The sequence below is a fragment of the Phascolarctos cinereus genome, unplaced genomic scaffold (genome assembly GCF_003287225.1).
Source record: "Phascolarctos cinereus isolate Bilbo 61053 unplaced genomic scaffold, phaCin_HiC Scaffold_3;HRSCAF=262, whole genome shotgun sequence".
In the NCBI taxonomy this organism is placed as follows: Eukaryota; Metazoa; Chordata; class Mammalia; order Diprotodontia; family Phascolarctidae; genus Phascolarctos; species Phascolarctos cinereus.
In genome coordinates, this window is record NW_027555736.1 from 40739842 (window position 1) to 40752375 (window position 12534).

A 12534-nucleotide genomic window follows, 5' to 3' on the forward strand; every position below is an offset into this window, starting at 1 on the left:
TGGCTTTTATAGATGAGAAAAACTGAGGCAAGAGTTTCTCTAACAAATCCAAAGCTTGAATAAGAAGGTGGAACAGAGAAAAGGAAATCATCTTTTGCCTTCCCTAATGAAAAAGAAAATCTGTAAGACAGTGAAAAGAGTGTTGGAATAAAAAGGGGATTTGGTTTTTGTCTTTTAATGGTGTCTGATGCTCATTAAAAATGAAAATGGGGGGCAGCTAGGTGGCCCAGTGGATAGAGCACCGGCCCTGGATTCAGGAGAATCTGAGTTCAAATCTGGCCTCAGACACATAACACTTACTAGCAGTGTGACCCTGGGCGAAATCACTTAACCCCCATTGCCCAACCAAAAAAAAAAAAGATATACTAAAAAAAAAAAGTTATATGAAAATGAAAATGAAGGCAGACCGGTTCTGGTTTTATATAGCTAAACTTACCACTTCAAGTGGAAAAAGGAATAAAGGACATATAGTTCTCATTTTCTACATAAAATAATTTACTGCAAGCTAAATAACAATCTCATCAGAAACCAAAGGACAGAAGGAATAAAAGCCCAAACAAAACCAGAAACTCCAAACTTTTTATATTTTGATTAAAACATGTCTATGTACATAAACTTTAACAAAGTAAAAAAAATTAAATGAATATTCACATTTTTTCAATCCAAAATACTATCAGCCACTCTAATCTTCCTTATCAAGTCTATAGACATTTTTAAGTCTAGGAAATAAGGAATTCATACCTTGTATCTGGTCTGCTCCCGATCATAAATCTTCTTCAAGGATACCACTTTGGGAGAGAAGAAGTTTCCAAGTTTAGCAAGGTAAACCCCATTCCTTAGGCCTTCTTCCAGTTCTGTAGTAGGAGGCAGCTCTTCACTGAGACAAGCCTCCATCCACCTGCACCAAAAAAAACAAAAAAGATATAAGTTTTGAGTTTTTCTTTAAGATTTTAAAGATCATTTCCTTACTTTATGAGAAAGGGTAGGGTTAATCCAAGCAACAATTCTGGACACGGTTGACAAATGTCCTTTTCTCCCGATCCACAGAAAGTTGTTAGGAACAGGAGATTCAAGGAGAAACAATCCTTAGATATCTAACTATTCTTCATGAAATCACAACATTCGGGTGTAAATGACACAAGAGATCATCTGATCCAATTACAATCCCCACACCTTCAACAGAGGAGGGAACTGAGGTCAAGACAGGCTAACTGATTTGACCATGGCCACACAGTGTCAGAAATAAGATCTGAACTGGTCCTTTGACTTCAAATCTTTTCACTCTGCTCCAGTGTTTTTTTTGGTCCTGCTGCACTCCACCAAAGTAATAAGCAATGCTACCCACTGACAATTCGGATATTTCCCTAAACAGACTTATGCCGCCACATGGATCTCAAGGTCTCTTGCTACCTGCCCTCTCAGATGTTCTTCCAGCCTTCCAAGGCTATGATCGTGGTAACTCAAGCCTGAAGGAGGCCACCACCCCACCTCCGCAGAAGATTAAAGACATTGCTGAGGTCATCCTCTATTTCCTAGAACACCGTGTTTTTCTGGACTTGGGTTTTAAAGTTACTTTCTTTTTCTCTTTTTGGTTAAAAGAATAAATGAAAAGTTAACTGTTATAGCTGAAATGCAAAAGGTAGTATTTAGGAACAATGAATAATTTAGTCTTCAGGGTACTTCAATACATCAAAAATCTATTATTTCACTACAGTAGGTACTTTCTCCATTGACAGAGAATGCTACACCTCTCCACCTTAGTAGATGGTCTGCAAGATATGCCTTAGACAAAAAAAAGTTATCACATGATGGCTAAAAGAGTAGTTATCATCTGTTCTAAACCCAGGAAGGATGGCCCGCACGTCACAGTCATATAGTTCATCACCTAACATTCTGTTGTCAAATCTTGTCATTTCTACCTTCATAGCACCTCTCACATACATAAGTTTAAGCAGCCAGGTGACAAAATGGATAAAGCGCTGGGCCTGGAGTCAGCAAAAACTGAGTTCAAATCTAGATTCAGTCACTTACTAAGCTGTGTAACTCAGGGCAAGTCATTTAACCTGTCTGCCTCAGTTTCCTCAACTGTAAAATGGGGACCATAATACCACCTACTTCACAAGGTCATCGTGGACATCAAATTAGATATTTGTGAAGTGCTTAGTACATGGCTGATACACATAATGAACACTTAATAAATGCTTATTTCCTCTCCTCCCCCCTCTCATATGCATTCCCCATCACTCTACTCAAACCATCATTGACATCAGGCCCTCATCACTTCTAGCTTGGACTACTTCAGCAGCCTCCTAATTTGTCTTAAATCTCTCCCCACTCCAATTCACCCTCCAAAGCTGCAAAAGCCATGTTCCTAAAGTGCAGGTCTGCCCATGTCATGCCCTGTTTGATAAACTCCAGAAGCCCCCTTTTACCTCTAGGATCAAACGTCCAGTCCTCCATTTGGCATTCAAAGCCTTGCTGGGCCTTCCTTCTCCGGCCTCTTTCCACATCACTCTCCTCTATGAACTCTCTGATGCAGCCACACTGGCCTCCTTCCCCTTCCTCACATACACTTCCAGTCTCCACGCCTTTGTACTCGCTGTACCCCATTGCCTGAAATGCACACCTGCCTCAAGGCCATCTCTTGGGATCCCTATCCCACTTCAACATTTAGCCCAGGAGCAACCTTCTACATGAGGCCTTCCCTGATCTTCCCAGCTGCTTGCACACTTCCTCCCAAAACTCCTTTGTGCTTATTTATAGAAATATATTCTATGCTTATTTGTACAGATACATGCTGTTTTCAATGCTTCTTTAGGACATGGATTTCTTTTGTCTTTGTAACCCCAGGGCTTAGCACAGCGTCTGACACAAGTGCCTAATAAATGCTTGTTGATCAAGCGATTCCAAGTTACTAGTCTTGGTTAGGCCCTGAATACACAAAAATGAAATGAAAATAGTTCCTGGCTTCAAGGAGCTCATGTTTTACTTAACACTAAACACAATCAGAAATTGTAATCTTTATTACACGAGTCCTTTGAACCTTGATATATCTTAAAAATTACCTGCGTATGGGTTTCTTTTTCCAAAACAAACCAAAAAAAAGGATTCATTTGTAAATCTGCTTTTATCTACTCAGATGGCCACATATGGTTTACAGCTACTGTTTCTTCTCCTGAATCCCCAAGCAGAAATCCTTGTCAAAGCACTGACATGCAATCAAATGGCTTACGCAATACTTTCCAAATTCTTTGTTCAACTGATTCAAATAGATTTTTTAAAGAAAGTAAATGCTTAGTTAGCCCCACCCATTCTACCTCTCAGCAACACAAAGAAACGACTGATCACAGAAAGCTACCAGTGAAGACAGAAAACAAGCCAAGCCCAGAAGCAGAAGCTCAAAAATGAAGGACTGGAATCTGAATTGGGGGCTAAGGAGAAGAAACCAGTGTAACAAGTTCTGAAGAACATGTGATGAAAGTAGTTCCCCAGCTTCATGCAATCCAGAAAGGGAACATACCAATGCCGGAAATGCCCATTCCAAACCACTAAGATTCAGTTCCTCCTGCAACAATCCTGCTGCTGCCTTTACTCTCATCTAGGGTGGATAATGGAACATCTCAGACTCCTTCCCTTAGACTGCAGCTCTACTGGTTCAATCATTTCTGAGATCTTTAAGTCTCTTGTTTGGCCCAATTTTCTACACCATGTGGCCTGAATAATTTTTTAGCATTTGTTTAAAAAGAGGCTTTTAGGGACAGCTAGGATAGAACCTCGGCTCTGGAGTCAGGAGGACCCGAGTTCAAATTTGACCTCAGACCAAACACTTGACACTTACTAGCTGTGGGCAAGTCACTTAACCCCAATTGCCTAAAAATTTTAAAAAAAATTTTAAAAAGAGGCTTTTATCTATGTTTAAATGTAACCAACCTAAACTGTAGGCCTGAGAAAGAAGATCAAAGAAGTAGGAAAAATTCATCTTCCTTCTTCCCTAAGGGACTGACCCAAATCCTGTATAAACTGAGTTGGATGGGATTTGTGTGCTACAGTTACCCAAAAATAACACTCAGAGATTTTCTAGGTATAAAGTGAAAGATTTATTACGTTCTCCCGAAAAGCGGGCATCTGCTTCCAGCAAAGCGAGGCAAACACAAAGGCCAGGACAAAGGTTATACAGCCCTAACACAGAGATACCCACCCACCACTGGCTTTGAATTCCCATTGGACAGGAATTTCAGCCTTACAATCTAAAACTCAGAAAATCTACCCCAGAAACAAGGAATCTCATTATAATACTACCAATCCTAGCTATTTTATCCTTTTTTAGTAATTAGCCAATTACCTAATGCTGATGTAACTAGGAACCTGAAACTTAGGCCTATTCAGGCTAATGTAACCAACCTTGAGTTTGTTAACAGTCTAAGAAATTGCTACACTCAGTCTATCTGAGAGATCTCACATTGTTTACATTGTTTCACTCAGTTAAAAAAAAAAGTCTTGACAAAAGTTTGCCAAGGAAAGATCTCTCCATTGACTTTCTTGAGAAAGTGCACCCTGGTCCTGCCTCAGCTGCCCAGAGAGCGAGAGTGCTTTGTTCAAGGCAAGACTACACAGACCCCAACGTAGCAGCCCACCCTAACCCCTTCCAGTCGGCTCACTGTATACAATCTATTCGTGTAAAACTACCCCAGCAACAGAGAGAACAAGGAGGTATAGAAATTATGTTAGCACGTTCCCCTTTTCAGGGCCTCACAGTTTCAGCAGTCTTTTTACCCAAGGTCATACAACCAGCTAGCTAGAGGACTAGATAGACAGGATGCTCCCATGTCTCAGGAATTTCTGCTCACACTATCCAAGAGTAGGAGAGGGAGAAGGCTAGGGGAGGGAGTCTTGCATTCTGAGGGGTCTTCACTTAGTGTTGGTACACATGTACCACTCAAAAGCAATAATACCAGAACCATTAACAAGAACTAATGACCCTCTGAGGAGGCTTCACTTCTGAGAGATCATCTCTCACAGATTCATCAGTCCATTTGCACTAAACCTGATTAAGCATGACCAAGTTCCAAAATGAGTGATTATACTACCATAAAAGTCTATTAATTTCAACCTGGGTTTTCTAGATCCTCAGATTTAAGAGCTCGGGACAGGAAGTGATAGCTTCAAACACACAACATTCATAACTGAATCCACATTATGTCTGCCTGTAACTAAAAGTATATTGCAGAGCATACAATAAACTTTTAACCATAAAAGCAAAATTCTCCCAAACCATATTGGACTTTGGTCTATCAATCCTCCCTCCCTGAGCTCTCTGCAGCTATAATCTGCTAAATAGCTGGTAATGAGTAGTTTTTCATCGGATTTTTGGGGTTGGTTTGTTTTGGGGGGAGGAGAAGAGAGACAGAAATTCTGAACCACAAGGGTGTGGTAACAGGTGAACTTCCCATGCTGGGAAAATGGTCATAATTCATTCCACGAGGCGCAGCCCATACACCAGGTATTGGCCAAAACCTAAATTTTTATAGACAATTACAAGTCAAAGTTCTTAGTCAGACTTAAGCCCAAGCCACAGACAGGATAGTGCAATGTAAAGGAAACTGGATTTGTAGCAGAAAGGCCAAGGTTCAAATCCTGGTTCTGCTACTTATCTTGGTTAAATCACAACTTCTCTAGGTCTCAGTTTCCTCTATGTAAAATGAGTAGACTGGCCTAAACTGATCTCTAAATTCCCTTTTAGTTCTCCATCTATGATTTTATGTATAATAAAAAGAGTTTTCCATTTCTCTAATACTATTATTTAATAATAATGATGATGATGATGATGACAGCTAGCTATTCTGTAGTGCTTTAAGGTTTGCAAAGAACTTTACAAATATCTCATTTGATCCTCACAACCACCCTAGGAGGTAGGTGCTATTATCCTCATTCTACAGATAAGGAAACTGAGGCAGGCAGAGGTGAACTGACTTAACCCAGGGTCTGAGGCCACATTTGAAAAAACAAGTCGTCCTGACTCCAGGTTTAGTGCTTGATCCACTGTGTCACCCGTAGCATAGCTGTCTGACTCTGTGCCTAAAATCCAAGCTGAGACAAAGTGATAAGAAGCCAATACTAATTCATTCATTCATTTCAACAAACATTTATTGACCACTTAATATGAATAAAAGGCAGGGCTAAAGCAGAGACAAAGACAATCCCAGTTCCAGTCCTCAAAGAGTTTATAATCCAGCACAGATTTCCATTGTTTGGTTTATTGGTTTTTTGAGGGAGGGGGGAAGAGGAGAAAAGAAAAGGGGATTGTCCTTCTTTGCATCCCTAGCACTTAGCAAAGTGCCTGGCACCAAGTAAGTGTTTAATAAACGCCTGTTGACTGACAACTGATTGACAGTACTATCAAAATCCCAATTCAGATCTCCTTAACTACTCTCTAAGATATTACTTTTGATACCCCCAAAATTTTATTAGGCAGGTTTTTAACAAGAGACTTCCTGGGAACTGGACCCCTTTTTTGAAAGATAAAATTTCTTGACACCTCTTTGTCATTCTAATATTTCTCCTACCTCTCTCAAAGGATAAAAATCTATTTTCATTAGGCCAAATCCTCTGCCCTCTAGCCTACAAATAAATGTTGCAGCTGAATTAATAAACCCTTCCCAGGGTAAAATACTATAATCTTCTTAAATGTGCACATATGTGTGCACGTGCGTGTGCATGCACGCGCACACACACACGAGTTGTTAATCTACACCCAGGTCAAATACACTGAACAACTTTCCTACTTTATCTTGAATCATTCTCATTTATATACTGGATCTCATGCCTTCAAGATAAAAAAAAGCCACTGCTTTCTCTCTACCCTAAAAATATGAACTGGTCCTACTTCCCTATATTGCAATCTTGTGTCTCTGAACTTAATACACTGAATTTTTGCAAGGGTTAATCTGTTTTAAAGCAGGAAGGAATCTTCCTAAACAGGAAGAATCAATATAACCAAATAATTTACCCTCCCCTCCAAAAAAATTGTCATGACCTTAAAAAAAATAACTGGGCCCCACTTATCCAGAGATCAAACACTGCTAGCAACCTCAATGATTTAGCAACATGGTCAAGAACCAGGAAGTATATGCATCCCTGGACATGGACAGAGAGAGAGAGAGAGAGACACTCTCTCTCTCTGTCTCTCTCTCTCTCTTAGATTAGCCATAAAATTCATGATTTTGAAATCTAGGTAAGACTAGAGACATCTAAGGCCCATACCCAGACACCTTTCTCAAGTGTAAAATGACAGAGTTGGACTAGGTGACTTTTGAGGTCCCTTCAGATGTAAATCTATGACCTATATGAGTACAGACTGGTGCAAACACTCTCCTCAAGAATGGTTCCTTGTGAAGAGAGGGTTACATGCAGAGCAACATTGGAAAATGACAGTAATGGGGGGAAAAAGTAAAGCATCAATAAAACATTTTTAGAGTACATGGAGAACACCTCAATGAGGTCCTCAAAAGCTGCCTTCTTTCCTCAGACACTGCCCCCACCCTGCTGCAGGTACCCCTCCCCTCCAGACTGAACTCCTACAATAACCTGCTAGGGAGTCTGCCTGCCTCCAGCTTCTCCCCACTGCAGGCCATCCTCTATTCGGCCAGCTGTCCAATGGATGTTCCTAACATTAGCACACTTCTTACCACAGCACTCTCCTAATCAATCAACTGGCGTGGTTCCCTAACCCCTCCAAGATCATACAGAAATTGCTCTTTTTGGTGCTCAAAGTCCTTCACAAACTGATCCCTCCCCTGCCCTACTCCCACCAAGTCTCTAATCCAGGGATAGCAGCACCTTGCTGTTCCCTCAAACAAGATGCTCGAGTCTTGCCTCAATCATATTACTGCTGTCTCCTATACCTGGAATTCTCTCCTTATCTCCATCTTCTGATTTCCCTGACTTCCTTCAAGTCCCAGATAAAATCCCATCTTTTTACAAAAAAAGCCTTTCCTGATCTGCCTTAACACTAGCGGACACCTCACATTCTGATAGCACGTTTCCCTGCAATTATAGATTTCACAAAATAAAAGAGGAAAGTGTAACTAGATTAAAGTAACTAAACAAAATGGAAACTTGACTCCTTAGAAAACAGCCAGCAGCTCCCAAGCTCCAAATAGCCCCTCAGCCATTTCTCATCCCAAGGAGACAGACCTCCCCCGCTATTCCCGTGAGCAATGCCTCGAACACCTCTTTCCTGCAGTTATCCATGGACTCCTCAGGCAATCCAGCGGCAGCAAGCAAACACTGTTCTTGGGCAAAGGCAGAACCTACACACGTTCTTCTCTTATCTCACACAAGCTTCATCCACACTTGCCGGAAAACCTTCTGGTAGGGGACAAAGAATTCTGATGTTCCACTTCTGGTGACACAGCTCCAGATTGGGGACTTCCTCTCCTAGAGGTTGTTTCCCACAGCCGTTGTTGCTGGAAGATTTCAGCTTCACAAACTCAGCCAGGGAACGGGACCCTCCCCAACTTCAAGGCAGGTCCCTGGTCTTAATCCCAGGTTCAGACAGAATGACTACAATCCTAATGTTCTTTCTTTCTGTGGCACTTGCAAGAGCCTGCCACTCAGCCAAGAGGCACTCTGCTCTTCAGCAGCCAATCAAGCGTACCAATTTCTCCCCAATCGCTGCTCAAAAGTGCTGAAGAATCCCTCATGGCTACTGGGCGAGGCGATGCAAATCATACTGGCAGGCAGGCGAGGGAAGCTAGCATTCTCCAAATTTTCCACCATATATAAGTTCAAGTGTCCAAACTTACCAAGCAAAAAGAATGGGAGGAAAGGTCTGAGCATCATGGAAAGTATCATCTCACATTTTCATCCTGATGGAAGTTTACAAAATGCTCTACATAATGATCCCATTTGATCCCCACATCAACCCTGCAAGGTCACTGAATTTCCAAGCAAGAAGGGCTCTCTAGTCCAACCTGCTAAAGCAAAAAAGAAGCCCTTTTGCCACAAAAAGCCATCGAATCTTCTTGAAGAGCTAGGCACCCACTACCTTCCAAAGCAGCCCATTTCCTTCTGGACAGCTTTAAGTGTTAGGAAATTGTTCCTTATATCAAGCCTATATTTGCCTCTTTGCAACTTCAACCCATTTCTAATTCTGCCTTCTGGGGTAAAACAACCTTCAAAAAAAACAGCCTTCAAATACTTGGAACATCCCCCTGAGCCTTCTCTTCTCCAAATTAAGCACCTACAGCTCCTTCAACCACTCCCCAATGTAATGAACTCCAAGTCCAAATCCTGTGTACTCTTCCCTCTCTAGTTTATCAATGTTCTTCCTAAAATAGAATGCCCAAGCTGAGACAGCCTGAGTAGGGCAGACATGATATATCATCTCCTTCATCCTAGAAGCTAAGCCTTTCAATGGAGTTTAATACTACACTAGGTTCTGGGGCTGTGATACCATGCCATTAACTTATATTGAGTTTAAAATTCACTAAAACATCAGATCTTTTCTCAGAAAGACTATTAAATAACCATCCTCCCTACGTTATAACCAGCTTCACAAGTAATAACACTTTATTCTAATTAAATTTTATCTTATTCCATTTGGCCCACACTGATCTGTCAACCGGCATATTTACTTATTGCTCTCTCCTCTGTGCCATACACAAATCTGATACACACGCCTTTATCTAAATCATTGCCAAAAAATGTTAAGTAGCACAAGAGCAATCACAAATCTACTGGGCACTCCCACTCACAACTTCCTCCCAAATTAAAATCAACATTAATGATTGCTCTTCAGCTCTATCTACTTAACCAGTTTCAAATCTAACTGTACTAATATCTAGTCCACATCTTGTCATCTCTTAATCTAGGTAAACTACAACATTCCCCTCATCTATCAGCTTATCAATTTTATCAAAGAAGGAAGCAAGGTTAGTCCAGCATGACCTGTTTTTGGTAAATCCATGCTGAATCTTTGTGATCACCATTTCTTTTTCTAGATGGTCACTAACCATCTCTTTAATAACATATTCTAAAATTTTGCCAGGAATCAAAGTCAAACTCATTGGCTAAGAATTTCCTAACTCCATTCACTTACTTTAAAAAAAGATCGGGACAATATTTGCTCTTTCCTAGTCCTTTGATCTCTCTTGTTTGTCCACAATCTCTCACGTATCACTGAAAATGGTTCGGCAATTCCAAACATCAGTTCTTCCAGTAGCTGATGACATAGTTTATCTGGGTAAGGGGCTGAGGTTTCAAGGGAAGCAAAGAGTTCTCTTAATCACTGCTTTACTTATCTCGGCTAGCTAGTCTTTTTTTGTTCTGTCCTTTCCAGACCCAAGGCATTCTTTTCGGCAGAAAAAACAGAAGCACAGAATTTAGCTAAGAATTGAGCCATTTTTGTGCCAGTGTCCCATCATCCCAGAGCTACAATTCTATCACATCTTTAATCCTCTCTTCCCCAAAACATACAATTCTTTTGCCCAAAAGTCTCAAAGGGCTACCTACCTAGGATGAAATGCAAACTCCTCAGCCTGACAGCTAAAGCCCTCCACAACCTGGCTCCACCCTACTTTTTCAGGCTTATTTCACATTATTTCCCTTCGGGTACTCTATGTTCCAGGCAAACCAGCTGCTCAACATTCCATTCCTCCTCCCCTACATGTAAATAGGGTAGGCCCTCCTCCAGGCCTGGAATACTCTCCGTCCTTACGTCTGCCTCTTCCCTCCAGACTCAGACCAAGGCTGTCTCTTTCAGAGCATCCCCTGATGCTCCTCAATTGTGCTCCCTCTCACCCTTCTTTAAATTACCTTGCACTTACCTTGTGTTCTCAGTTGGATATTACCCACAGAATGGAAGCACCTTGAGAACAGTGACTGTTTCAGTGGTCTCTATATCTGCAGCACCTAGCACATTTTGGAAAAGATCTGTGATTCCCTGAAAGTGAAGAATATCATGTGTGGAAACTCCCTCCACCAATGCACATCAGAAAACCATCTGCCACTCAGAGAATCACCTGGAAGACTGACAACTTAAGGACCTGCCCCTCACACACACTCAGGATCTGCCAGAGGCAGAAGTGGGCCCAAGGGTCTTCCTGAATTTGGGCTCTGCCTCTATTCACTACCCCTGTTGCCTCTCATTTTGAGGGCACACAGACAGCACTCAAGTGTTTGCTGAACTGAATTGACCACATCCTTGTATAAATCCTCCACAGAAGATTCACTCAGAGTATTAAATATATTCCTCTAGTTCCTACAGATGCCGGAGTAACACAAAGGCTGTTGGTCCATTGATTAACCCTCATTCCAAATACCTGACTGGGCCACCTCCTTTTCCCATCACCCACTTCCTCAACATTATCTACTGTATGACTTATGTTCAAGTCATTATTGGAAATTTGCTGCAATCTACATTCACGAGTCTTTCAAATGACCATTCTTTTTTTTTTTCCAGGCAACTGGGGTTAAGTGACTTGCCCAGGGTCACACAGCTAGTAAGTGTCAAGTGTTTGGTCTGAGGCCGGATTTGAAATCAGGTCCTCCTGACTTCAGGGCCAGTGCTCTATCCACTTCACCACCTAATTGCCCCCTCAAATGACCATTCTTAATGATACTACCATGTAATCTTTTCCATTTCTTAGGAAATCTTCCCCTCTATATAAGATGTTTTAAAAATTGATCCCTGGATGATTTTAAAACCTTCTTACCTCCAGCATTGATTTCTTTTTTATGTATTTGGTCAGGTCCAACTACTCTTCTTGACTATCTTCTTAAATATCTCTTTCACTTCCTCATATTAGGTACTATGCTTTGTAAAGACCAAATGTGCCGGTTCCATTGTCATCAATGATGAGAACAGCTTATTAGAGAAATGCTGGCAAATCTGTTCCATTTCATGTCTGTCCCTTGTCCATCTTCTAGTTTCATCCTGGTTTGGTTGAATCTCATATGAAGCTTTCTAAAAGCTCATTTTCCCTACCACTGCTTTTCACTGGTTTGTTAAGAACCATCAAAATACTCCAAGCACACAGATGCAAGGGTCTCTCCTAGGAGATCATTAGTAGAAAGGCTAACTGACCTTTGCCAAAACAAAGGTTAAAGAACTAGTTGGGACCAGAGACAAAACTAAGCTCTCTAGCCCCATGAGTTTTCTCCTTCTTCTGCAGGATCAGGGTAATAGCTATCTCTCCTTACAAGCTCCCAGTAGGCATACATTTTGTATCTTCCACAGTGTTACACTGGAGGGGCAGGCTCAATGAGTGCAACTAAACTAACAAATTCTGCATTTGTACCAATTTACAGCGTGGTCAGCACCATCTCTCCAGCATGTACTAGGCCTGTTGGACACATGATTTATTTTAATGGAAATCCTTTAGGTCAAAAAATGCCCAAGATTTAAAAGGGACATTTTTGAGGATTACTCTATCACCAAAACAATAAAGAAGATTCATACTGAGTTCCTTCAATCACATACAGAAGTCTCAAATATGGAAAAGAAGTCCAATCAGAAGTGGCAAAGCCCTTGCT

General features: G+C 41.2%; 1 protein-coding gene across 1 annotated transcript in view; it reads right to left on the reverse strand.

Annotated features, from left to right (window-relative positions):
• IQGAP1 (IQ motif containing GTPase activating protein 1) overlaps window positions 1-12534 on the reverse strand; it is a 113568-nt gene that overhangs the window by 80027 nt on the left and 21007 nt on the right. The window contains exon 3 of the mRNA XM_020994730.2: window positions 742-898. Within this exon, the coding sequence (XP_020850389.1) occupies window positions 742-898 (157 nt within the window). The remainder of the gene's footprint in view (window positions 1-741; window positions 899-12534) is intronic.